Source organism: Cetorhinus maximus, unplaced genomic scaffold, assembly GCF_964194155.1.
Source record: "Cetorhinus maximus unplaced genomic scaffold, sCetMax3.hap1.1 HAP1_SCAFFOLD_455, whole genome shotgun sequence".
In the NCBI taxonomy this organism is placed as follows: domain Eukaryota; kingdom Metazoa; phylum Chordata; class Chondrichthyes; order Lamniformes; family Cetorhinidae; genus Cetorhinus; species Cetorhinus maximus.
Window position 1 is genome coordinate 238,733 of NW_027596399.1, and position 27,040 is coordinate 265,772.

The window sequence follows — 27,040 nt, forward strand, 5'->3', positions numbered from 1 at the left end:
AAATGTATCGCCGTTACTTCGCTGTCGCTGGGTCAAAATCCTGGGACTCCCTCCCTAACAGTACTGTGGGTGTATCTACGCCACATGGACTGCAGTGGTTCTAGGAGGCAGCTCACCACCACCACCTCAAGGGCAACTAGGGATGGGCAATAAATGCTGGCCCAGCCAGCGAAGCCCACATCCTGTGAATGAATAAAAAAAAAAAATGTCTCAATCCTTTTGGCTTTGGATGTGTAAGAGTATGGGAGCTGAAGAAGGACGAATCAGTGTTGGCGTGAGCCCTTCCACATCCCTGTTAATAGCTGAGCAGCCACCAGGTTCAGATTGCCTGCTGATTGTTAGACAGGATTACGTAATCATGATTTGAATCTGATGTATCTAAAGGATTAGAGATCACTATGTGAAACACCATGTGACTTGGGGATAACCTGGTGACTGTAATGGGTTCTCTTTCCTTTCAGACCTGGCGACTTAGGAGGACCTTTTTCAGGGAAAATGGTGCTATCCATGAATGGCTTGAGCTATGGAGTCATACGCATGGACACGGAGGAAAAGCTCTCTGTTCTTACTGTCCAAGATGTGGGTGCTGTTATGCCTGGAGGTATATTCCCTCTGTTAATTGAGTTCATTAATATTGATGATGCTTCCTGCAGAGAACAGTATAGTTTATTTTTATCATTGATTTTCACTTACATCTCATTGATTCAGTCAAATGTTAGATGCTTAGGTCAGAAAAGGCATTTTTAAAACTGCCTACCCCTTTGTAGACAGTTTTAAAATTACTTTTTCTGACCTATGCATCAAATATTTGACTGACTCCACTGCAGTGCCAAAGACTGTTGCCAGCCCCTACTCGATTTCCATCACCCTCTTGCCCCCACCCCATTACTCAATCATTCTCTTACTCTCCTGGTCATTGCTTCTCCCTCCCTCTCCTGGATGTCCTCCCTCTCTTTTGATTGATTCTTCCCTGCGTCCACCTCCCTGGACCATCGTCGTCATGTTGACTGCCTAAAATTGAAATACTCTCTAGCTGATACCTGTTCTGGTGCAGGGGTTGTTCCCTGTGTCCAGTTTGCATTGGCCAACTGCACAAACCAATTTCTAGGCCATAGAATTTACTGACCCATTGTCATGAACAAAAAATATATTGAACTATAAGGCAATTTGTGTTGTGAAGTATATCAGCAAACCTTTTTGAGGTGTAAAAGTTAACAATAACAAAGACATTTCAGTATAAAAAAATAGCGGAATTGACCACTATTTTGTTAGCTTTCGCCCCCCTCTACTTCTCTTTCCTCCTTTAAGGTGGTGCTCTATATCTACCTCATCGACTCAGCTGTTGACCATCTCCTCTAATGCCTCCTTTATGTGACTTGGCATCAAATTTTTGTTTAACGTCGCCCAAGAAGCACCTTGGGAAATTTTTACTTCATTAATGACGCTATATAAATTCGGGTTGTTGTTGATGTTTCTGACAACTGGTACCCTTTCTTTCCGTCTACCTGCCTTTCAGCATTGGTGTGTATTGTAAAGTTTGAAGGTACCCCACATCTCTGCAAGACAGATGAGATTGGTGAGATCTGCGTGAGCTCGCGTGCGTCAGGGACATCGTACTATGGGCTGCCGGGAATGACAAAGACTGTATTTGAGGTATTTGAAATACTTGCTTATTTTGCTGAAAGCGCATGCTAATTCCTCTCATTCATTCATTGTTCACATCCAAATTGGAAAGTTCCTCCATCCACTGGGACAATGCACTGCTGTCTTTTAAAATTTTCAAACTTGCATTTAGGTTTTTTTTCCCTTCCCCCTCACCTACACCTGCTGGACCCTCAAATATTTTTGTAGTGTGCCCACAAGCTATTGACCTACTTGCTCTTTCACTGGGGAGAAGCTTTCTTTTAAACTGCTGACGATATCTTGCTTTAAGTTCCTTTTAACATGAGCTGAATTTTTTGGGTTGATTTTTAATGATTTTCACAGAATCTCTCAGTGCAGAAGAGGCCCTTTGGCCCATCGAGTCTGCACTGACACGTGAGAAACATTTTGGAAGTTTTTTTGGTAGTTTTTAAGACTTAGATGGTGCCCAATGTTTATTACAAGGCAATTACCACTCTGGCCTCTGAGCTCGATCTTCTCGTGCTTTATTTGATACACTGTGTGAAACAAAAATGAAGTTCCAGCATGTTTGATAGCATGGATTGTGTTCCATTCCCTTGATGGTTTGCATTTAATCTTAGCAGCGCAGGTAAGTGCTGCTTTACCTTTATCACCTGACTGGACAGCAAGAGTGTTTGTCAGGCCCATTTCACAGATATCAGTTTGCATCAGTTAGTTCTTGTGGAGCAGAAGTTGATTTTCATGCCTGTTAGTTGCAGAACCGTAGCATTATGCTGTCCAACAGTATCCCTAATAGCTGCATGGATGTGTTAATTTACTGAGTGATTGAAACACGTTAATTGGTTTCTACAAAAAGGATCAAGGCACCCAATTCAAATAAAATAGCATCCTGACTACCTCATGGAGCTGTGGGAAATCCCTTGTTCTAGAAATTTAGAGCTATATCTTGGCTGCATTGCAAGCAGAGATGAAGGTTAGGTCAACAACTCAGATGCAGCCTTTGGCCCTCTATGAAGTAAAGGAACAGAGCTTTAATGTCATGATTACACTAGAGAAGTGTTGTTACTATTAATAGTTTGTGCTGAGTATTTATTTACCTGCTACAGATTCAGTAAATGTGCCTAGTGGTTTATAGCCAGAATCTGGTATATATTTTTCCTTGTCCCGCAGTTGAGAAGACCCTGTGTTTGGCACGTGATATATCCCATTATAAACTGGGGCACAGTGACAAGTTCTCTGTTCAATGTCTGGGTCTTGATGTGTTTATCTGTAAAATGTAGGTAAAAGGCCCATTTTGGTTTATTGGAATCTTATGGGACCAGTCAGTGCTACTGAACTTAAGGAAATATCCATCATTTTTTAAAAAAAAAAGTAACATCCTAGTTAATGCCAGTACTTCGTTTCAAGATTTGTCCAGTTTGTCCAGAAGAACCTACAATACCAGATATCCAAGATTCTCCTCCGATTATTATGCTTGTTCTTTTTAAGCATTACAAAACTTGCAAAGATAGAAAAAAATCATTGGAAAGGCACCCTAGCCTTGGATGTCAGCATTTAGTTCTTTGTGACATATGGAGGGTTGCTTCAACCTCCAGCCAGGGAGAGAATTGAGTAGATGGTGGGAATTCCTCTTCTCCAAGATGTGCCAGTTAAAATTTATTATGACACAGTCAGGAAAAAAAGGCGTGATTGGAAAGGAATGCTGACATCCAGATGCCAGATTTAATTTATTTGCTGGAGACTTGGATTATGTTGCGCATATCATTTGTCACCTGTAATGAATTTTTTGCATTGCACCAAGGGGGGGTGGGGGAGAGTAGTTGCTCTTGCAGGCTTGAACATGGACACAGTCTTGGACCTGGTGAATTCATTCTCCAGCCAGGCCTTTGCTTGCTTTGCTCTGCTTTTCATAACGCGGGCACTGGCCAAGGGAGCGTAGGTGATCATATTGGGATCCCTGGCCGCTCCCTTTCAACCTCAGTTAGGCTGTGCCAGTCCTCCAAGCTTCAGATGATGCCAGTGGCACCAATTAAATTATCCCACGTTTATTATTTTCTTCAGCCAAAACTATTTTCCCAATGCTTCCTGTCACCCACAGCATTGGAATGGAAAGTTTCACACTGCATTGGAACCCTTACCCAGTACCTTCTCAGGAAAGCACAGAGGCTGCAGCCAGAGCCAAACAATGAGTCAGAAGAGGCTGAGAGGAATATCACTTGATTGCAAGTGTGAAAAGTTTAAATGTGTTACATACAAAAGCATTTGAAGTGCATCTGCGTCCTGGCTGAGTTCTCAAGTGAAGCATTTGATCCTTCACTTGTGTTTAATGCTTTACCCTTGTTACTTTATGTTGCTTTAGCAATATTTTAGTTTGGATCTTAGTTACACCTGTCTAGTGTTATGATCCCCATAGAGATCGATAACTTCCTTAAAAATAATTGAACTTCCAGTAAATTGTTGAAAGGATCACATGACAAGGTTTAAATTTGAAGACTTTTAAAGTAACAAACTTAAAAAAGTAACATTGACTTAACTGTTTAAGTAGGCAACTTATACTGTAAACCACAGAAAAGATCTCACATTTAACAGTTAAAACAACTGCAAGTCTCCTTCCACAGTTTTCCTTTACCCTGACCCATAAGTAGACACTCCATGCTCCAGGAGATCAGTCCAGTGCTATTCTCAGCTCTTTCCTTTTCCAGCCGGATAACTTCTACTTCCAAATCTGACTTTCATGGTGAGGGATGAATCTCTCTAGCCAAAGCTAGACAAATCTTCCAGCTTAGTTTAAACCCTCATGAACTTTGTCTCTTCAGTCCAACCGGGGCTCCCACCTGCATCCTGCATGGAGAGCAATAGAGATTTGCTGCCTCCCTCTCTCTCTGTCTTGGGATTTTACCAGTGAGGTTCAGTGATATTTTAGGAAAACCTGATCCTACAATGGCTTCTTATGGACTCTTCCCCTCTCAAAGCCCAAGTTAATGGCAATGTGAATCACATGGGCCTTATATCCAGGTAGAAATACAAATTAGCTATCCTCTAGACCTCCAACTTCATTCTATCTTGGAGTTAAATAGACAGTTTAAAGTATAACTGATTACAAAACCTGACACTTTTAACAGCTCTCTGGGACTTGGAGACTAATAGTCTATTCTCCGTCAGCACAGTTGCTCAGGTCATTACTTACAGGTGTGAATATCTTTCACCCTCTTCCCAGTTAGACAACCTGGACCCCCTTTAACCTTTAACAGCCAAGCCACTCAAGCGTTTTGTTGGAATTCAGAACAGGTCACATAACCCACTTCATTCTTCCACCTTGCCCGAAAGAAAAGAGAGAGTCCCAAAACGCAACAATCTTGCATATTGGAAACACTAATTTCTCTAGGTTAGAACAAATTTCTGTGAACTGATTGCTGCTTTCTGAATGATGTTGGGATAACTTTTGCTATTTACTGTTTTCTAGGCTGTGCCAGTGAATGCTGGAGGAGCCCCCATCACTGAACATGTCTTCACCAGGACTAATTTACTGGGATTTCTAGGATCTGTAAGGAAATGTATTTGTTTTATATTGACTGGATACAGTAATTTTGAAGTGTTCATGTTTCATTCTCAGTTTATTTTGCTGTGACTTTCAAGGACGGAATCTATTTTTAAAAAACAAACCTGGAGTAAAAAGCTGACATCAGTAATGGCAACCATGAAGCTATTGGATTGTCATTAAAAACTGCAAAGTGTTCATTCTTGACCTTCATGAAGCAAACCTACAGTCTTTAGCGGGTATGGCCACAGACCCGCAACAATGTGGTTGACTCTTAACTGCCCTCTGAAGCGGCCTAGCAAGCCATTCAAGTGTATCAAACCACTGCAAAAATGTATAATGTGAATAAAACTAGATGGACCACCCAGCATTGATCTAGCCATCAAATTCAGACACCACAAAGGCACAGTGAAAGTTCTCTGTTCAACCAAACATCTTAGCCCCAGGAACTGATGCAGGAGTTCCTCAGGGTAGCATCCTAAGCCCAACCACTTTGAGCTGCTTTATTAACTATCTTCCCTCCGTTGTAAGGACAAGAGGGAGCGGCGGGGGGTGGTGGTGGTTTGCTGATGATTTTAGTGTTTAGTTCCTTTCTTAATTCCCCAGTTAATAGTCTGTATCCACATGCCGTGAGGCCTGGGCAACTTGAGTGATCAGTAACAGTCGTGCCACAAAAAAGTGCCAGGCAATGGCCATTTCCAACACGAGAGAGTCTAACCATGGCCCTTGACATTCAATAGCATCAGCAGTGTCAAATTTCCTACCATCTACACTCTGTGGGGACCAGGAACCTAACTGGATCAGCCACCTAAATACTTTGGCTACACGAACAGACCCAAGGTTCGGTATCCTGAGGCAGGTGACTTATCTCCTGACTTACAATTTTTTCCATCCACTGTAAGGCACAAGACGGGAGTGTAATGAAATACATTACACCCGCCCAATACCAGGAAAATGTGGCTGCCCTGTGCGCTATCTACAAAATGAAAAATGTTGCAATTATTATGAGACACTGGTTCGTTGGGAGATTTCTAGTAATGTTGGCTTCTGAATCAGGTAATACGCTTGTTCCAAAAGAGATAGAGAGAGAGCAAACCTTACTTTCAGCCTGTTTCCGCTGCTGAAAACCTTATTGCTATCTCTCTGCAGTGGCTCCAGCCTGGCCTCTTATAATTCACCCATTGTGTACTTCCTAGAGTTTTTGGATGTGTCTGTCTGTAGCAGCCATTGTTTCAATGTCCAGCATTTTGCATTTTAATGCCTCTTCTTTAGACAGTGACGAGTTCGATGGGTCTCTGAATTACAAGAAATGTCTCTCTCCTCACACTCCCCTGAGGGTGTCTTGTTTGTTACTTCACCTTCACCTTGGAAGATGGCCTTGCATTTATAAGTACAGGTCGAGTATCCTTTATCCAAAATCCCTGGGCTGATTTCAGATCATTTCGGTTTTCGGATACTGCATATAAACTTACATTACAATAGCTTAAGCCTAGGCTAGTTATAGTCTAAAGTAATTAAAACGGCAACAAAAGTAAGATGTGTCACTGATGATAAATACAGGGTACCTGAAAAAGTTTCTTTTTGACATGTTCACCGCAGAAATGGCGAGGTAAACCATGCAGACAAACAACTAGACTTTCCTGGGCTAAAGGTCAACGAGGTTCAAAAAAAAAGTACAGTTTTTGTTTGTGTTAGGATTTCAGATTTATGGATAAAGGATACTCAACCTGTAGTTTGTTCTGTCTCATTTCAAATTGCAAAATTTCCAGTCATTTGAAAGTTTAAATCACATTCTCAAAAATAAAGGGGCATAGCCTCGCGACAACAGATTGTGTGTTCTGTTTTATGTGGTAAAGTCCAGACACTGACATACTCATGGGCACTGATTCTGACCAGCAGATACCTGAATGGAATGAACATTGCTTCGATTATATTCTGTTTTCTTTTGCTTCAGGGCAACCAAATCTTTGTGGTAGGCAAGATGGATGGCCTAATGGTGGTGAGTGGGCGTAGGCACAATGCAGATGATGTTGTGGCAACAGCATTAGCAGTAGAGCCCATGAAGTTTGTGTACAGAGGAAGGTAAGTAAAGGACCAAACATGGATCTAATAATCTCATTGTTAAGGGTACAGCTAATAGTTTTAGCTCATTTGCATATCCAGCAAAGTTCGCCCATGCGTCTCTCTGTATTACTAACCCTGATACTTTTAATTCTGTTTTATATATCCCACGTGCGTTTTACAGAATTAAATTAGTAATTTAAATGTTATTATAAAAATTGGTAGTTTGTGGCCATCGGAGGTTGGCTGTGTGAGGTTGCATCACACAGATCATCTGTCTTTAAAGAGGAGACATAGTAACCTTTGATAGGACCTTACTCATTCCTTAGATTACAGCCTCTTCATACAAAACTTCTTTACTACCTTCCGTTTCACAGCTGAAGCACTTGAAGAGTCCAGTGTTTATACACCCGTTGCCTTATTGCAACATCTTGGTGTCTCTGTCTCCACTCCTTTTTATTGAATGAGTTGAAGTGCATCTTCAAATAGAAAGCTTTACGTGCAATGAATAGTGAAATATGCTTGAATGGCAATGGTTTCAAGGGAGAAGGTGACAGACCACCAAATTCTTGTCCACTGGGTTGAAACTGAAGTGATGTAGTGATAAACTCATGTTGAGAGTAGGAAATGTGCTGCCTGCATTTTAACACCTTTTTTCTTGAAGGTATGAAGTAATTTTCAGCGCTAGAGTGTCTGACACAGACTGTGCTTTGTGTCATGTGGGGGATAACAAAAACAGCCACAAACTAAAGAGGCAACTTATTCTTGTTTCCATGTAAAACTGTGAAAAGGCAGTACGTCTCTTTGAACCCTCACCCCGGTTCCACAATTTGAAACTGATTTTCAGAGACAGCCAGGGGAAAACTGTTTGCATGTTTCAATGAGTTTGCGAAGTTATTCTCCAGTCACACTATAAACTGAGTGATGTTCTCCCATTGTGATGTGTCTATATGGTTTATTGCAAGCAAAGAGTCTAATTACTTGTATCGTACAATATGCAAATACTCCCAAACAGGATTTTAATTTTTTTATTTTGCCCCTTTTTCTATTTTAGGATAGCAGTGTTTTCAGTGAATGTACTGCATGACGAACGCATTGTATTGGTGGCAGAGCAGCGACCAGATGCATCTGAGGAAGACAGTTTCCAGTGGATGAGCAGAGTCCTGCAGGTAATTAAGCTGTCTTATCTCTGGAGGTGGGCTGTTTTGATTTTGTGGAAGAGTACTTAAAGCACATGGCCACCTGCGAAAGGCTTTTAATCCCACCCACAAAGATCTTCAAGCACTGCAAATATTTCAAATGTTCATTGGTTTTCTTTGAAGTTTTATTTTGTATCTAGCTTAAGATTCTATTTGAAAGCAATATGGTGTTGTGTATAATTTGGTATTGTGCCCTATCTATGTGTTACGATCCCCATAGAGACTGAAAGAGAATTTCCCAGTGACTGATGGAATTGCACATCAAGATTTAGCGTTTCAAGGCTTCTACTTCATCAAACTAAAATCACATAGACTAAACCTTACTTAGTAGGCACCTCATATACCAAATGACAGAGAAGCTACTTCCCCATTAAATAATTAACTCAACCGAAAATACGACTCGTTTGTACATTGCACCACTCTCTCAACAGCTATGTAGTCTTGAAGATTAAGTTCCGCATTCCTCCCGGCTTTTCAGCCTGCTGCACTGGGGCGAGTCGTCCAGTTTCCTTTGAAAGTCGCTTCACTCGGACTTCTGAGCATCCCCGACCTGACTTCCAGCAGCAAGGCCCACTCCGGCGGCTCCTTTGGCCCTTAAATCTCAAGTCCCATCTTTTTAAACAGAAGATCAGTTCTCCTCTGCACCCTACTCTGTGGTTAACACATAACGGCCCTTTCCTGCACTTCGCCTCTCCTGGTCTTTTGGAGTCTGAATGCGTGTGTCCAGAAAGACCGGCTTACCCCTCTTTTAAGTGTGAAAACGGGTACTTGATTTTTCTGTAGGTTTCGTCCTGGGCCTTGTTCCCCATGACAGCCAAATCACATGGGCTTGTATCCGGGCAGAGTTTAGTATGATTTCACCATCCCCCATTCCAGGGCATTCGGTTTTATCATAAATCAATGGAGATAGTTTAAAAAATAATCGCCTCACAAAGTATTGTATTTGCAACAGCTGTTACAGTTTTGGTTGCTCAAAAAAGTTATATACTTGTATCCACCTCAGTAAGCTGATGGGGAAATGATCTAGCAGCTCAGGTAAAATGTGATTTTGTACTGAAATTAGAAATTAAATGAAGCACAATGTTTACACCCCACCTTTGTTTCCATCGCCTGGGAGTTACAGTTACCACTATTAACAGTCAATAAATATTTATTTGTACCATATTCTTTGTTCATGATTTTAATATGGATTAAGCAATTTATATTGAAATAGTACGCAGTGGAATGTCATACAAATGTAAGTGTTCATTAATGTCACCAGCAGCAATTTCTTGGCCTATATCTCAAAGAACTTTGTAAATATCATGAGTGGAATACTTCATTCAGCTTTGGGATATTAGGCCATTCCACTGTCACATGAAAGGCATTTCCTTAAAGTGGCCTGTGAAAGGATTTGTGTATGTGGCCCCCTTTTAATTTGAGTGATTCAATTAAAAATAACCCAGCCGTCAAGCTTTAGCCTCGAAAGAAGATAAAAGCTTATTACAAAGACGTCTGCTGAAAGTTAGGTAAAAGTGATAAAGTTATTAACTGAAATTGTAGATACAAAGATTAAAATGAAAATAAAGGAAAAATATATTTAAAGCTGAGATTTCAAATCAGTCGCTGTGAAGTATTGTTGCGGGCCTGCTGCTTTGAATTCCTTCTTTCTGAAGTGAAGGGCTTGAAACTTGAAGTCCAATTCAGTAGCCGCAATGGCTTCGCTAGTTGACTGTCGAAAGTTGCCTGTACAGCTGGACTCAGTAAATGAGGGTCGTTTTTTTTACGGGTTCTGCCAGTATGAAACATGATGATTGCCTGGCTTCCTTTTTTAGCAGCTCTAGGATGTTTTCCTTCAGGGCTCCTTCCTCTGTAGTGGCAGAGAACCCAGCTGTCTCTTGAGTTTTAGCCGAGAGCTGTCTGCTGGTAGTGTCTTTCAAAACTGCCACACTGAAATGGCTTCTTGCAGCCCATTTTATAATTCAAAAAACGCAAGATGGCTGCTATGTTAATTTAGGTGAGCCATTGTTCCACAGAGCAAAGAAGTCAATTAAATTGCAGTCTTTTAAAGAAGTTCTTCCTGTCTCCTGTTCCCTCTGAGGTAAAGGGGATTTTCACACCTTTTAAGAGATTCAATTATGTAGCTCAAGGCGTCTTTGCATTTCAAGTGCCTTGTGATCCTTCTTGAGATAAGGACAGTCTGGCTGTCAGCGGTTGGAATCCACAAGAGAAGTTGTGTTACTTCTGGGAGCCATGTCTTAAGGCTCTTTTTGTCAATTTTAAAAAGATATTACAGTTTGTTACAAAATCTATGATAATATAATTACACATCCATGACACTACCAGCGGCAGGCTTGCAGAATGCTGTCAGCGGCTGATTGAACGTTCCTTTGAAGCTAATGAAGAGGAAATGTTTTTTGCTATATCACAGGCTCTGGCAAAGTTTGATTCTTCAGATCAGAAGTATGATAATCACCTTCTGTTGCTCTCTTCCAGGCTATCGACAGTATTCATCAGGTAGGAGTGTACTGCCTGGCCCTGGTACCTGCCAACACACTTCCCAAGACTCCTTTAGGAGGCATCCACCTATCTGAGACCAAACAGCGCTTTCTGGAGGGCATGTTGCACCCATGTAATGTCTTAATGTGCCCCCACACCTGTGTCACCAACCTTCCTAAGCCTAGGCAGAAACAGCCAGGTAGGTGTGATCTGCCATAGTGTGTTTGGTCTGCAGTTGTGAATTTGTTGCGAATAAAGGTCTTTCCTCATTTCTAGTCCTGTGCTGCACAGCTTCCTTTTTTGCTCTGCTGTTACACTCCCATGCGCTGTCGGTAGGCTTGGAGTTTGAAGTTGATAAGCTAAATAACACACATACTAGGCACCGGTGTTAACTCTATAAATACCATGTAAACGGTAAAAAAAAATTCTTAGCCTATAATTTTCTGTTTTTCATTTTGTTATCCAACAATGCTTTCTTGCCCCTTTCTCTCATATATCTAAGTTAAAAGGGAAATTGCTTTTCGTGATTTTAGAAGATGAATTTATGAATCTCACAATTTCTCTACAGATTCTAAGCTTGTGCATTGCAATATATTTAAAATTATCAAGTCTTTAAAATTTGTATTCTTCGTTTTTTTTCTCTTTGTGGCATTAGGGATGCAATTGTCTGCTTAACTGGTTGTCCACAGCACCTTGTGCTATTGTGGGAATTGCCTAACTATGAGCTAAGACAGTAAATTTAGGCTATAGCGACCAAGGTGATGTCCACATCAGTACTTCCTGGCTGGTGTTACAGAAGAACCATGTTTCAAAACTTGGTCGATTTTTCACTTCTCTAGCCTGAGGGTTTCTAAGATTCCCAACAGAGCTGAGATTAGCCGGCTCAGCACAGGTCAGTGATCAAACCTGCTTCTTCTGTGTGGTGCAGTTTTACAGCCCTTGCTGCAATTACAGACTGAACCATTAAGTGAGCATCGATCACTTCTTAAATTGGATGATTTCCTTTCGGGTAAACGTTAGTAGATTTTGTGCGGATGAGTCATTGACTTACCTGCATACCTCATTGTAGAGTACCCCATGAAACATAGTTATCTTCCCACCTGGCTGCATTGGGGTGGAATCCTCGAGAGCTTGTTACCCCTTTCAGTTAGATTTGTGTTGGAGTGCTGGAGTCTTGTAACGTATTGATTCCTCTGTGGGTGTGGTGGAATTGTACACATTAACCCCTAACTTTCATCTGTTTAAAAGAGGCGATGGAATAAGAAATATAAATTCAGGAAAAAAATAAAATAAAATCTAGCCCTTCATCTTCCAAGTGTCAGTGATTTAAATTTCCAATCTTAATTGCGAGTATTGCTGATAAAAGCGACATGTTGAAACTTTTCGTCTTGCACTCGTCAGGGCACTCGCAAGAATACCAATATAAGGGGAAAACAATTTGTACTGGTGCATTCTCCATGGCAACGCCACTTGCCAACCAATCAGCATTCTCTTCAAAACAAAAATAAAAATACCTGGAAAAACTCAGCAGGTCTGGCAGCATCTGCGGAGAGGCACACAGTTAACGTTTCGAGTCCGTATGACTCTTCAACAGAACAGTTCTGTTGAAGAGTCATACGGACTTGAAACGTTAACTGTGTTCCTCTCCGCAGATGCTGCCAGACCTGCTGAGTTTTTCCAGGTATTTTTATTTTTATTTTTGTTTTGGATTTCCAGCATCCGCAGTTTTTTGCTTTTATCTTAGCATTCTCTTCACATACAGTACAAATTGTTGTTCTCCCCTTATATTTGGTATTCCTGCAAGTGTCCTGGTGAGTGCAAGATGAAAAGCTTAGACATGTCTCTTTTTTTTTCAGTAATACTTAAGTTGTGTACTTCCAAACAACTAATTGTGAGTAATATGTCCTGGGAAACAGTTAATTGATAACTACAGTTCAGTGGAAGAACATTTTGTTTTGGTACAGACTACCTGACTAAAATGTTGAAAAGTAACTCTCTACTTTCTTGTTTCCTTTCCACTGTTCTTTTTAACCCTCTTATTTGTTCTTGAATGCAGAGGTGGGACCTGCTTCCATGATAGTTGGTAACCTTGTGGCAGGAAAGCGAATAGCGCAGGCCTCTGGCAGGGATGTCACCCAGTTTGAGGACAACGATCAGGCTCGAAAGGTATGGATTCTAGTATAATGTAAGAATGGTAATTTGAATACGTACTGTATTATACTCTGTTCCGGTCATAGGATGTTATCAGTTTTATGCTACGTGATCAATAAGATGAAATATAGTGCACTTTGAGGGTGTTGTCTGTCCTAAGGATCATGCACAGCAAGAGCATTTCAGAATGTATTCCAGGCCTTGAAACAGAACTGCGAGTTCAAGGAAAAACGATCCCATTCCAGCAGAAAGTACGAATTGCTCGTCAAAACAACATTGGAGTTCTCCGAGAGTTGGAGGGTTGGAGGAGCGAGGCCTCGGTGGAATTTGAAAACAGCAATCAGAATTTCAAAATCGAGGCATTGCCAGACCAAGAGCCAGTGTAGGTTAGCGAGAGTGGGTGTTGAGTGAACAGGACTTGGTACGGCTAGGGTGAAGTTCTGTGTTACAGTCGAAGAGGTTTACCTGAAATCCCTTCTGTTTTTCTTTCCCTGTAATTTTCTTTTCCTATTTTAAATGCGCACACAAAATTGGTGAATTGCTCCTATGTATTAGAGCCAGCAGTAGCCTGTGGTTTGACAGCATGTGTAACACCAAATCAAAAAGCAATCCGTAAAGATTGTTCTCGTTATTTTGGTATCTTTACATAGATTCAAAGGAATGATTTGCCAGGTATACATTTATTGCAAAGCTGCTGTCTGCAAACAATCTGTAAACCTCTGCTTTTATAAACCCCGAGGAAAGCAGAAAACATTTTCAATCCTTATATTTTCTGTCCCCAACCGAGTAAGAGGATGCAGACCGACCTTGGGATCGCGAACAACAAACTAATTCCGCAAGATCATTTCAAACTAACATCTTGACGCAATATTCAGTTTTAACCAAATATGAAAGCATGTGTGTGATGGAAACTATGCTGATGGGGAGGAAATGAAGAGACATTTTATATGGTAGAGGTCGTTATGATCTGGAATGCGCCACCTGGAAATGTGCTGGCATTCAGATTCAGTAGTAACTTTCAAATGTGTTCTCGAAAAGGAAAGATTTGCACAATAATGTGGGGAAAGAGCAGGGGAGTGGGATGAACTGGATAGCACCTTCAAGGTGGCACAGGCACAATGGTCCAAATGCCCTTCGCCTGTGCTGTACGATTCTACGAATCTATGAGTTACTGACCACCATACTCTGAGAATAACGAGCTTCATATCAGGAGTTAACAGCATGCGGGGGGGAAAAAAAATCTTCTTGTTCCAAACCCAGGGAATAAAATACTTTGGCTTTCTGCCTTCAAAATGGAAGGCATTTTACCAAAAGCCGTGATTGTTAGCTTAATCTTTCCTGGCTAGAAGAAAGCCACCTGCTCATGCTGCTGCATTCTGCTGTTTGTTTCTAAGGACAGAATTTTGCTCTTGTCGGGCGGGCTCAGCGGGGGCCATCGGGAAGCCAACCGCCACCCGCAATCTGGGCCGGACCACGATTTCAAGCTGGCGGGCCAATTAAGGCCTGCCCAGCGTGAAACGCATGCTGCAGTGCTTAGCTGTGTGGGTTAGGGTTAGGGCTGCCTCAAGGACATGAAGAGCTTTAAAAATTAGAAATAAAGATTTTTAAAATGTTATAAAACATGTCCCCTCATGTGACTCTCTCACATGAGTAAGGACATGTTATAAATGAAATTTAAAACATTTTATTTTTATTTGATGTTGAAAATCTCATCCTGCCCGTGGATGAGGTTTCCAAAAAAATGCAAAGGCCGCTTGGCCTTTTTGCCTATAAATGGACAGGCAGTGAAAAATTTAAGTTAATTAATACTTTAGTGGCCTTAATAGGCTTTCTAATTGTCTGCGGGCGCACTGCCAATTCTTGAGTGCGCCCACCGCTTGAACTATTGCGCGACTGTGCGTTGACATCTGGACGCTCGCCCGATGTCATCACGCGTCATTTCACGCTCGAGCAGGTTGGGCGCGCGTCCGCCTGCCGAGGTGAAAATTCTGCCCCAAGTGTATGTAAATTGTTTGTGCAGCTGATGCGCCTCAGTGATGCTTGACACACCACTGTATAAGGTGTATTGAGACGCAAGAATTCCTCTGGCCGCTATTTGTGGCCACCTCTTAAATAACATTTTTGAACACTTCCTGTGTCGTTGCTAGTAGAAACCAGAGCAATTACTCCCCTCCCTTTCCCCCACCCCCAAGTTAAACCCACCTGCTCAGTCTTCCCTACCAACAAATTACTTGAGTACAGGTTTATTTTAAGGAGTTGATTTCTGCTTGGGATATCTGCTTTGTGTTGCCTTGAAAGTTGATGCATTATTCAGGTGACAAGAAAGGATGCATTTTGTTGTCTTTTAACAAATGACTTGATATTTTTACTGCCTTTAACTGCTCAGTGACATTTCCCCTTCTTTTCCCAGTTTCTGTTCTTGGCAGATGTTCTGCACTGGCGTGCTCAGACCACACCAGACCACCCCCTTTTTCTCCTCTTGAATGCCAAGGTATGTTCAGAGGGAGATGACTTAATTTTTCAGAGACAAGGAATTCAGCTCGAAATGTAATGAATAAGAGTTGTTTTGTTCTTTCAGTTAGTGGTGTCTAGCAATTTCATCTGGAGTTGTATTGGTAATTGGCTGAAGACCCAGCAGGCTGCAGTGAGGCTTCGAGGGTATAGTTATCAATAGAGAATAACTCATGGGAAACAATAGGACATGTGTTTTGGTTTCAGTGGTATTCTGTGTCCCCAAATGCATCTGCTTAGCTGACCCGATATGAATTTACCCAGTGTTTACTTAAAAGATTAAAATTTCCATTTTTAAATTGTTAATAATTAGATTTTATTGCCTCCATGGGTTAAGCAATTCTACCTGGTATAATGCACCTGATGCTGTCAAGCATGACACCCTTGACTTTGTGTGAGCAACAACATGGGAAACTCGCTAGTATGCATCACTCGTACTCCCAACATCATACACTAAATTTCAGACTTTGTTACAGATGCAAAACAATTTTAATATATGGCTGTATCCACCTGGCTTTCTGAAATAACAAATATGTCCCAATCTGTGAAATTTCCTGAGCAAATAACAATTAAACACTGCCCGCAGCTTGTGTTTACATAACATGTCAACTCTAGCTTCACAGGACCTAACTCAGCCTTCGTAGCAGCATTATACACTATGCGTTACATAGTAAATCATTACTGCCCTTTTATTTCAGGGCATCATAATACTTCCATTGAGCAATGACATGGAAGATCCTTTAAAATGTGTATATTATTAAAGTGATATTGAATATTGTGGAGCAAAGAGATGGAGAGGCAAAAAGGTGTTTTTGGGGGGGGATGTGTGTTGTGTGTTAGAAGCTGACGTAATAGAACAGGTGGGTATAATAGGGGCTAATAAAATCTATGTTAGAAATTATGGAGTGGACTGATCACCAAAGTGCAGAGAGAAGAATAAAGTTTGAGAGAAGCTTGTGACAGCACTTTCATCTTCCATCGTGAAGTGTTAAAAGTATTTATGTTTTTACCCACCAGGGCACCGTTGTGAATACAGCAACCTGTATACAACTGCACAAGAGAGCAGAGAGAGTGGCTGCAGCCTTGTTAGAAAAAGGACGCCTCAACACTGGGGATCACGTGGCCTTGGTTTACCCACCAGGTAAACAAGACAGTGTGCTGCCTCTTTGAAAACATGTTTGTGGTTAAACGGGCTTGTACGCTTCATACAGGTTGCTGTTGAATTGGGTAACTCCAGCAGCAGAATGCTTGCACGTTTATCTAAGTCGTGTGTTATGGGGTTTCTCGCTATTTGGCCAAGGAAGGATTTCGGGTCGTTTCACATTCGGATGTCGTTAAAACTTGGCTCATGAGGTACTAAATGCACAACAGATCGCAGTGGGGGATTGCAGAATAGAATTCGACACCTAAAAGATTAGATTCAGGCAACTGACTCATGGTGCTTTCAATGTCAGCTTGAAACGATGGAGAGTTATAAATTGTATGTTTCCAATGCCTTCGTTGTTAGCTCAGTGGGAATGAGTACCTAGAGCCCAGACCCGGGAGATCAGTACCAGGTGTGTTCAGCAGCTTGACAAACCATCATCAAGCACGGAGCTGGACAGGGTCAAAGGTCTAGCTTTTGGCTTCCTAACCCACTGAGAAAAGACACACTGAGATCGGTTAAGAAAGTTAAGCACAGAAATTGAGAGCTCCCAGCTTACGTTTAGTGTAACTAGTTTCAGGTAAGCTATTAAGTGTATTTAGCCTGTCAACAGGGATAGTGTGACCTGCTCTGTTGTTTACAAGCCACATCTTAAAATAGTTTAAAATTCACTATGAATTGTATTCCGTTGTTCGTATATTGTACCTGAAATAAAGTGGCTTGTTACTTCATGACTAGTCTAGTCTCACTACTGTTCATTAGCATTTGTTAGTCCGCTTCCAGAAGATAGAAACGCAAGATGTTCACGACCGGTTTACATAGCATGGGGCTTCATTGTTTCCAAGCCCCAGGTTCCCCTATCTCACAACTAGATGGGAAAGTAAAATTAAACTCTTGGTCATGGGGGAGATATGGTCTGGTTAAAGGACAGACCAGGTGATATTGAACCTGAGAGAATATCTTGGGGAGAAATTACTAACATTCCAGCAGTTTACACACTTTGCTCAAGCATCTTGGCTGTGCAGATGACCCAGGCAGCACTTCTTGATTCTGTAATTAATGGTGTTCAACTTTTTATAACCCAGCAACTCAAAGTGCAAGTTATTATTTAGACATAGCCAAAAGCAAAATATTGCGATTGCTAGAAATATGAAATAAAACTGAAAATGCTGGAAATACTTGGATTTGGCAGCATCCATGAAGAGAGAAATAAAGTTTTCAAATCAGTGACCTTTTGTCAAAGCTAGTTTTACTTTGTTTTATACTGTCAGAGCAGTAAGACTATAAGGAAATTACCTGACAAAGCAAGTACAGGTCACGTATCCTTTATCCAAAACCTTGGGGCCGATTGTGTTTTGGTTTTCAGATATTTTCAGTTTTTGGGTCTACCATATATATATAGTAAGCCTAGGCTGGCTATAGTTCTACAAATACTAGGTTGTTTCTCCATTTTCCACCTCGCTCACACCCTACCTCTTATCTGTTAACACTTATTACACCTGTAATATAATATTACATTGCTTTATTAACATACAAATTAACTTCATAGCCGTTCAAAAAAAATGTTGGGTTTTTGGATGTGTTCGGTTTTTGGATGGTCGAATAAAGGATATTCGACCTGTGCATTGTATGGGCAGGAAATAGTGGGATTCTCTCAGTTTGATATGAATTGTCACAACTTAATTTTGTTTCCGTATCAATTAACCTGGTACTCTAGTCAATTTGCCACACTTAATCGGTGCCGATTGTGACACGGATGGGTACCATTGAATTGGTACCTGTATCCCCATTTAACTTCCTAACCAATTGTGAACAGAGAGTGATTTGTCTATGATTTGTGTCTCTGAGATGTTGAAATTCCATGGATTCAATTTGCAGAGTGATTTCTGCGAGTTCAGTAGACCACAGTACTGTACAAAACTGTCTCATTCTGCTCCTTCCTCCAGGTATCGACCTCATAATGACTTTCTATGGGTGCCTGTATGCAGGATGTGTGCCTGTCACTGTGCGACCCCCTCACCCACAGAACCTTGCCACCACTTTACCCACTGTCAAGATGATTGTAGAGGTATGATATCAAACAACTAGCACCCTTTTCTGAGATGATTTCATGCTGTTACATTTAGATCTTGCTATCTCTAACTTTAGGAATTATGCTATTAACTGTATTGACTTTGGAAATTGATGTTCCTAACCATACGAATTATAACATTAGCTACTTTGCCACCATATTGTAGGTTTAAATAAAAATCTTGTACCATTAAGTACGTTGGTACCCTTGAATGAGCGAGCCTCATGACAGTCCATATGAAAGAATTTATGGAACTGTAACTCACTAATTTCTGTAAATAGGGAGTAACTGCTTGTTATATCATGAGGCATACTTAAATTAGTAATCGCACTCCCACGCACGCAGTTATACCACATGTTGCTGCTATAACTAATGGAGTCATCTTTTAGGAAGACAATAGCTGGTGAAGTAATGTCATGAAGCACTGTACTGCCTATACAGAGGGATGTACTGATCGTAACATATCCTGTGTTATTTTGGTGTACATGCAGAGGAAAAGATTGATAGACATCTACCATGTGTCTATCTTCTGTCTGCATGGAGGAAATTTGGAACTGTGAGAAAGCTGCTGCAGTTTTACATTGCTCTTGAATGTAGCTTGTTTATACTACCCCTTTATAGCAATGTTGGTTTCAACTGTGCTAGAACTAAGACCCTGGATTGAAACCAGCTCAAACATATTTGCTAAATTGTGGCTTGTTCACCATGTGCCCTAAACAGAAGTAAATCAATATTTGCATTCTAGCAGCCTAGTTTGTTCCATGGTCATGCAGATCTCGTACTTAATAAAAGGTTCTTTTTCTTGTTTATAATCAGAAAGACTATCTTCTACCTCCAGTGTAAATGGGAAAAACTTCTCAAACCAGCTCCTGAAAAAGTGAAAACCTTTGCACCAAATAATTGTGTAAATTTAAGACGAGATGAGGAGAATTTTTTTCTGAGGGTAGTGAGCCTTTGGAACTCCATTCCTCAAAAGGTGTTAGAAGCAGAGCCTTTGAATATTTTTAGGGCAGAGTTGGATAGATTCTTGATAAACAAAGGAGCGAAAGCTTATCAGGAGTAGGTGGGAATGTGGAGTTGAGGTTACAATCAGATCAGCCATGATCTTATTGAATGGTGGAGCAGGCTCGAGGGGCCGAGTGGCCTACTCTTGCTCCCCATTCCTATATTCGTAAGTTACCACGTGTCGGCTGTGGCTCAGTTGGTTGCAGCCTCACCTCTGAACTGCAAGTTTCTGAGTTTAAGCCCCACTCCAGAGCTTGAGCACAAAAATCAAGGCTGACACTCCAGTGCAGTACCGAGAGAGTACTGCGCTGTCAGAGATGCCATTTTTAAGGTGAGATGTTAAATCTGTCTGCTCTGGCAGGTGTAAAAGATCTCATTGCACTGTTTTGAAGAACAGGGGGTCCTGGCCAGTGTTTATCCCTCAATCAACATCACAAAAATAAAAACGGATTATCTGGTCATCATCACTTTGCTGTTTGTGGGAGCTTGCTGTGAGTAGACTGGCTGCTGCATTTCCTACATTGCACTTCAAAAGTACTTCATTGGCTGTAAAGCGCTTTGAGACATCCGGTGGTTGTGAAAAGCGCTGCATAAATTCCTTTCCTTTTTAAATGGGATGTTGGAATTCAGGATGAGCTCACACTGAGGAGCTGATTTATAAATATTATTTCATACCTGACAGATATAGCCTTGGGCTCATGAGACCTACTTCAGGTGTGTCACTTGCCCCCAGGCCATTGGATTGAATGTGGAGCTCTGCCAGTATAAAGTTGGGATGGATTCCAATGGGTCACCTCACCTACTTTACCTGGTGTCTTCAGCTGCAAGCTTGCCAAATAAAAAGAAAACCATTTTATGTTTGCAGTATAAAGTCAGAGCATTTTCTCTTCAGCAGAAAAATGTTCAGAAACAAGTGGCACTTGTCACCGTGTTAAATTACTCATTTATTGAGGCTCATGTACATCATAATCAAAAAAACAAGTTGCTGCTAGGTTTAACCATAATTTAAGTGACTTGGCATTCATTTTGGAGATGAAAATAAAACTCATGGTTGCTGCAATTCTGAAACAAGAACAGAATATGCTGAATTGATTGAGAAAGTGCCACCCAACATGCTGGCTATCTTTTTCTCTGATGCCGACGCCAGTTGCCTTTCTGTGCATTTGCAGCATCTTTTTTGTTTCTGATTTTTGGTTTTTGTAGCGTAGGAAAGCTAGAGCAGTTCACCTGTGTGAAGAATATTGCCTTGTTGTGGTGCCGACAGCAAAAACAAGCATAGAAGAATAATGGATGGCTGGGTGAATGAGGTGGTGTTTGGGACAGCTCAAGTCTTTGCGTGGTACATCCACTGTTACCCACCAAATTCTGGTGATTAACTGAAGATCCCAATGATCATGCAGCAATGTGGTCACTGTTTGTTCCTTTTGTTCCTCTAGGTAAGCAAATCTGTCTGCATTCTCACAACGCAAGCTATATTAAAGCTACTCCGCTCAAAGGAGGCAGCTGCAGCTGTGGATATCAAGAGCTGGCCCACAGTTTTAGACACCGGTAGGCTTTTGTTGTTTATTGAACAAACTATAAGTTAGTTGGATAATATTTTTGACCTCTTTTGATAGGTTTGTGATATTACAAGGGAGTAAGAGTTGTAGGGGGCGCAGGCCAAGATCCAATCCGCCATGATATTGACTGGTGGAGCAGGCTCAAGGGGCCTGGTGGTCTACCCCTGCTCCTAATTCTTATGTTTTTGTTCTTAAAGCATGCCGTCATGTTTATCAATCTGTTAGAGAGAATTGATTAAAACTGTTACTCTGTGCATTCATTGTTAACTGTAAGATAGCTTAACGCTTTGTATCTAGTTTCATCTCCCTAAAATGCTTCAGCAAGGTTGGTGAAGGGCACACATCAGTGACTGTACATCTAGCTGGGTTCACGAGGACCTCTTGTCACACTATAAAATAACTAGATATTCGACCCACTGCTCAGTGCAAGGTTGTCTGACAACTTACTGGAAGTTGCCAGCCCTGCTATACCTAAAAGTATCCAGGGCAGATATGAACCTTGTAAATTGCACCCTATTTAAGTACATTAACCTGATCCAACCCACGACTATTTACCCCTTGTAGGAAGTGAATATAGAATTATTGAATGAGGAAACAATTATGTGGGAAATATAACTGCTTAACTTTTTTTGGTGAGTTTAGGACTCATGCTTTAATGATTTGTATTAATAATGTTTAATAATTGATTTTTGACATTTATATTTCGATTAGATGACTTGCCCCGAAAGAAGCCTCCCCAAATATACAAAGCACCAACACCTGAAATGTTGGCGTACTTGGACTTCAGCGTATCCACTACTGGAATCCTTGCAGGAGTGAAGGTATGGAGTCTTTCCTTTGGATAGCTGCATACGCTAACTGAGGCAGCTCTGACAATTATAACAATCTGCAAACCGCACAACACAATTTGACCTTCCCATGCCCCTCACTGTGTAAATGGGAATTCAGTAGATGGGTTAGGTGAAGGGCATTACAGCAGTAGATTGAGCCTGCTCCCAGTCTGGGTTTTGGTGAGGAGGCTGAAACGGGTAGAACTATCGTCACACCTCTAGTAAATGGGCACGTGTGAAGCCTTCCCATTAATCAAGACTCAAGTACAGTGAAGGCACGTTTCTGTATGTCGGGTAGCACTATGAATTTCAAGTGGTAAAATTGCCTAAATCCACCATCATAAACAGTAACTACTTGAGTAAGAAAGAAACTTTTTCATTTATGTAGTGCCTTTCTCAGCAGTAGAACACCCCACACTGCTTAGCCAATTAAGTATTTTTTGAGGTTTAGTCACTGTTGTAAACGTAGTGGCTAATTTTCTCACAGCAATGTCATCATGATCTGGATAACAAACCGGATAGTGCTGTTGGCTGAACGGAAACTTTTGGACAGGACACCAGGGAGAACTCCCCTGGTCCCCATCGAATAGCACCACCCTTTACGTATGCCCGATGGGCCCTTAGTTTAACATCTCATCTAAAAGGTGGCACCTCTGACAATTCAACACTCTTCAGTCCTGTAGTGGAGCGTCAGCCTAGATTTTGAGTGGGCCTTTAACCCATGACCTCCTAACCTGGGTGAGTGTGCTCCCAACTGAAGCACAGTTGACACACGGCTGCTGGAGAATGCACTTCAAGTCCTTCCCCTTGTCCACAGAAAGATTTGCATCGACTGCCTGTAAAACTTACTTCATAAAACCATTATTAACACGTGGCTCCATCATACCAATGCAGCTTTAGTCTGCATTAAAGTAGTACCTGTAAGCCTGTATGATGATATCATAGAAATACTTAAAAGCATTCCTAACCAGTTCCTTTGTTTGCTGTTACAACTGAGGAGTTCATATGTTGTAATAAATGGGTTCATGTCTTCAAAATGGTGGACAGGAAATTGACACAAGCATATTAAATGTTCTATGATAAAATCTCAGCATAACTGTGGGCTGCACTGGCTTTAACTGTGGGCTGCACTGGCTTTAACTGTGGGCTGCACTGGCTTTAACTGTGGGCTGCACTGGCTTTAACTGTGGGCTGCACTGGCTTTAACTGTGGGCTGCACTGGCTTTTAACTGTGGGCTGCACTGGCTTTTAACTGTGGGCTGCACTGGCTTTTAACTGTGGGCTGCACTGGCTTTAACTGTGGGCTGCACTGGCTTTAACTGTGGGCTGCACTGGCTTTAACTGTGGGCTGCACTGGCTTTAACTTTGTGATTTACATTGGGGAAGAGGGAAATCTAGATAGATGGCTCTTCACTTTGAGTATTGTTCTTGTTGGCAATAGATGTCCCATGAAGCAACGAGTGCCATGTGTCGTTCTATCAAGTTGCAGTGTGAGCTATACCCTTCCCGACAGATTGCAGTTTGCCTTGACCCCTACTGCGGCCTTGGTTTTGCTCTCTGGTGCCTCTGCAGGTAAGACCATTGTTCCTAAAACTCATCAATCCTAGTGACACAAATTGAATTGCAGGAACTCAATCCCTCTATGGTAGTTGCATAATTCACCAATGTGTACCATTGCCAGAGACTGGAGGTGCCTGTAACCATGTTTTTAACTTAATAAGTGACAGCAAGTGTGAGACAGAGACAGCATCATTAAAGCTATGTCTGTCAGGTCACAGTATGCAGTGCTACTTCTAAATGAGCAAAACAGAAATCCGAATTCAAACCATAATGCCACCTTGTGATACACCACATCCTGCTGCAGTAGACGCAGAGCAATGGTATGGAACTGTGATCATTATTTCCCAGTGTTTATGATCAATCTTAACCCAAGCCAAGAAAAATGTTTAGGTTCAGAAATATATTGTAAACAAGTTTTGTGTGGTGTTTATACCATATGCAAAGATTTTTTTTCTGTTTATAAAGACACGACAGGATTTCATAGGGTGACACAGCATATTGGTGAGTTAACCTGTGAAAGTTGAGAATACTGGAGTGAGTTCAAGCTCGCAATCTTTTGCATCCGAGCTCCTGGTTCCTTCCGCACTGCTGAGAGAGGTGGGATGCCAAATAGTCAGCCCCCCACAGGGATGGAGCAGAAACTGAGAGAGATAATTATGTGAACTAGTTTTAAAATGACATGAGCAAAGGTCTGGTGACAGGTCACTCACCCACCTTTGCATGGCACGAGAAGAATCAGTTAAGAGAAAGCCGTTTAAAGAGCACAACATCACTCTCCCGAAACGCTCAACTCTTAGAGACTAGTGAAGAGATTTCTGCTGTTGTGACAGCTAGAAATAATACTGCCAGGAATTTTAGACCTTCAGTTTTCTGGAAGAGACTCTGTGAGATAAGAGGATTGAAAGTAGACATTATAACAATGGCAGGATATCATCTACATTTTCACCTGAATGAATAAATAACAGTACTGGTTTAAGTTCTGGGGAGCATTGTTGGCACAGACTGAATTATTGTTTTTAATCTCCTGGCAATTTATTTTGGGCGTGAATGATATTTACATCTGTTCATGCTCTCATCTCTGAATGCAAATTTTGTCACCTTTATTAGTTTAAAAGTGCTTCATCTAATTTCAGCCAAACGTTACATGTCCCTTTCATCAAACAACTTCCTAAGCAAGCATGCTGGGAATAATCATGAGTCACTTGTACATTTCTGAACACTGAAATGTCACAATCTTTATCTGTATTTTGAACGTGTTGAATTTTCATGCTACTGGGCATGTCACATCACTGAACAGATTTTCAATTCTTTAACTTGGTGGTGGATATGTTTGAATGATCAGTATTGGTTTGAGGTTTAGAAACCATCATTTAGGTCAATGAGTTGTCAGGTTTAGTAGTATCTTGATTTACTTTTAGGACACTTTTTACCCACACAAACTATACTTATACTTTTAAACGTTGATTTTTTTTTGAGCATTTCTTGATGGTGAACTGTTTAAATGTAAACACTCTGCACAATGTTGGACTATGAGAGACACCAGATACGCATTTTCATAATGGCCAAACATCTGTTGTTCTCTCTTCCCAGTGTTTATTCGGGTCATCAGTCCATCCTGGTCCCTCCACTTGAATTGGAGAGTAATGTCTCCCTCTGGCTGTCTGTAGTTAGTCAATACAAAGTGCGTGTAACTTTCTGTTCCTACTCTGTAATGGAGATGTGCACCAAAGGACTTGGTGCACAAACAGATGCACTGAAGGTAAGAGTCAATCGTGTATCTGGAATTTATCTAAGGAATTGTGCCATGTGACTGGGTCATTTTTTTTGGTCTTTATTCTTTCATGGGATGTGGGCGTCGGTGGCAAGACATTTGTTGCCCATCCCTAATTGCCTTTGAATTGAGCAGCTTGCTCAGCCATTTCAGAGGGCAGTTAAGAGTTAATCACATTGCTGTGGGCCTGGAGTCACATGTAGGGCACAGACCAGATAAGGATGGCAGATTTCCTTCCCTAAAGGGGTCGAGACTGGGTATGGATCGCAGAATGTCCTCCATAAAGCACATTAGTGAGCCAAATGGGGTTTTTAAAAAAAAAAACAATTGGTAATTCTTGTCATGGTCACCATTACTGAGACCAGCTTTATATTCCAGATTCATTAATTGAATTCAAATTCCACCATCTGCTATGGTAGAATTTGAAACCGTGTGCTCAGAGCATTAACCTGGGCCTCTGGATTACTAGCTCAGTGACATTACCACAACACCACCATCTCCCCATACTTGAAGATGCTGTGGCAACTTGATGGCAATTTTCTTTTTCTTCAAATCATGTTTCTCCTTATCAAGGTTCAGGACCACTTGAACTTAAATGGCACATCTTGCAATAAGTGTCTAGTGAAACTACTTTGGCTTCTGTTTTTAAAACCTAAGGAATGGTATCCTTTTATCATCTTTGTCATTGTGTGCACTGGGGTCTACGTGTAAGCATATTTTCTTTCTTTAGGCTAAAGGTGTGAATCTGTCCTGTGTTCGGACATGTATGGTGGTCGCAGAGGAGCGGCCACGAATAGCGCTTACACAATCCTTCTCCAAGTTATTTAAGGACCTTGGACTATCTCTGAGGGCTGTCAGTACAACCTTTGGCTGCAGGGTCAATGTGGCCATCTGCTTACAGGTGAGAATTTCATCCTGTAAATTAAATATAAGTTGAGAACATATTGGAATAGCCTTTCCTTTCAATGAGCTGTAATCTCCTCTTTGCCTGTACTTTTGACACAGTCTCCTATTTAGTGAGGAATGCTCACCCACCCCAAGCTTCCTTGCTGCCATCAGAATGCCCAAAATTGCAAGCTTGATGGTGATGTCAGGAATTATGTAACCAGTAAGTCACAAGAGATAAATCTGTATTAAAACGGTTTGCGCTGTAGGGGATGGTATCAGCCATCTCTGACCTGACTGACTGATCCAAAGCTGTGTTGTTTTCTGAGGGCCTATCCGGTGCAAAATGGTCCTTACACCGCCACCATCCCACCTCCCAAAAAAACCAGGAGCAACCGAGTTAACACAATGGCAGTGTGACTTTAGTGCAGTTTACAGTCCCATTCCCACATTGCACTAATGAAGGGACTCATTTAGCATTTTGGAGGCCCACCCCTGTGTAGTAACACTTTGGAGGAAGGTCCCAAATTGCATTCTTGGTTTGCACTGTGCTTAGACTTTGGCTGATATAAATTGAGAATGAGAACAGTGTGAGAAGAAGAACCAATAGACAGGTTTTATTTTCTGATGTATGAAACTGTTTAAACCATCATG

At 41.3% G+C, this 27,040-nt stretch overlaps 1 protein-coding gene across 4 annotated transcripts in view; it reads left to right on the forward strand.

Moving 5' to 3' along the window:
• LOC144673727 (disco-interacting protein 2 homolog A-like) overlaps nucleotides 1–27,040 on the forward strand; it is a 215,199-nt gene that overhangs the window by 173,830 nt on the left and 14,329 nt on the right. For 3 of the 4 annotated variants that reach the window (XM_078535427.1, XM_078535425.1, XM_078535426.1), the window contains exons 18-32: nucleotides 462–601; nucleotides 1,517–1,653; nucleotides 5,087–5,167; nucleotides 7,116–7,243; nucleotides 8,277–8,391; nucleotides 10,897–11,098; nucleotides 12,956–13,065; nucleotides 15,461–15,541; nucleotides 16,579–16,702; nucleotides 18,652–18,773; nucleotides 21,218–21,329; nucleotides 22,052–22,161; nucleotides 23,612–23,742; nucleotides 25,321–25,489; nucleotides 26,232–26,402. In XM_078535427.1, coding sequence (XP_078391553.1) covers nucleotides 462–601; nucleotides 1,517–1,653; nucleotides 5,087–5,167; nucleotides 7,116–7,243; nucleotides 8,277–8,391; nucleotides 10,897–11,098; nucleotides 12,956–13,065; nucleotides 15,461–15,541; nucleotides 16,579–16,702; nucleotides 18,652–18,773; nucleotides 21,218–21,329; nucleotides 22,052–22,161; nucleotides 23,612–23,742; nucleotides 25,321–25,489; nucleotides 26,232–26,402 — 1,933 coding nt within the window. Of the gene's footprint in view, nucleotides 1–461; nucleotides 602–1,516; nucleotides 1,654–5,086; nucleotides 5,168–7,115; nucleotides 7,244–8,276; nucleotides 8,392–10,896; nucleotides 11,099–12,955; nucleotides 13,066–15,460; nucleotides 15,542–16,578; nucleotides 16,703–18,651; nucleotides 18,774–21,217; nucleotides 21,330–22,051; nucleotides 22,162–23,611; nucleotides 23,743–25,320; nucleotides 25,490–26,231; nucleotides 26,403–27,040 lie in introns of those variants that run through there. The other variant, XR_013574409.1, reaches the window with a different exon arrangement.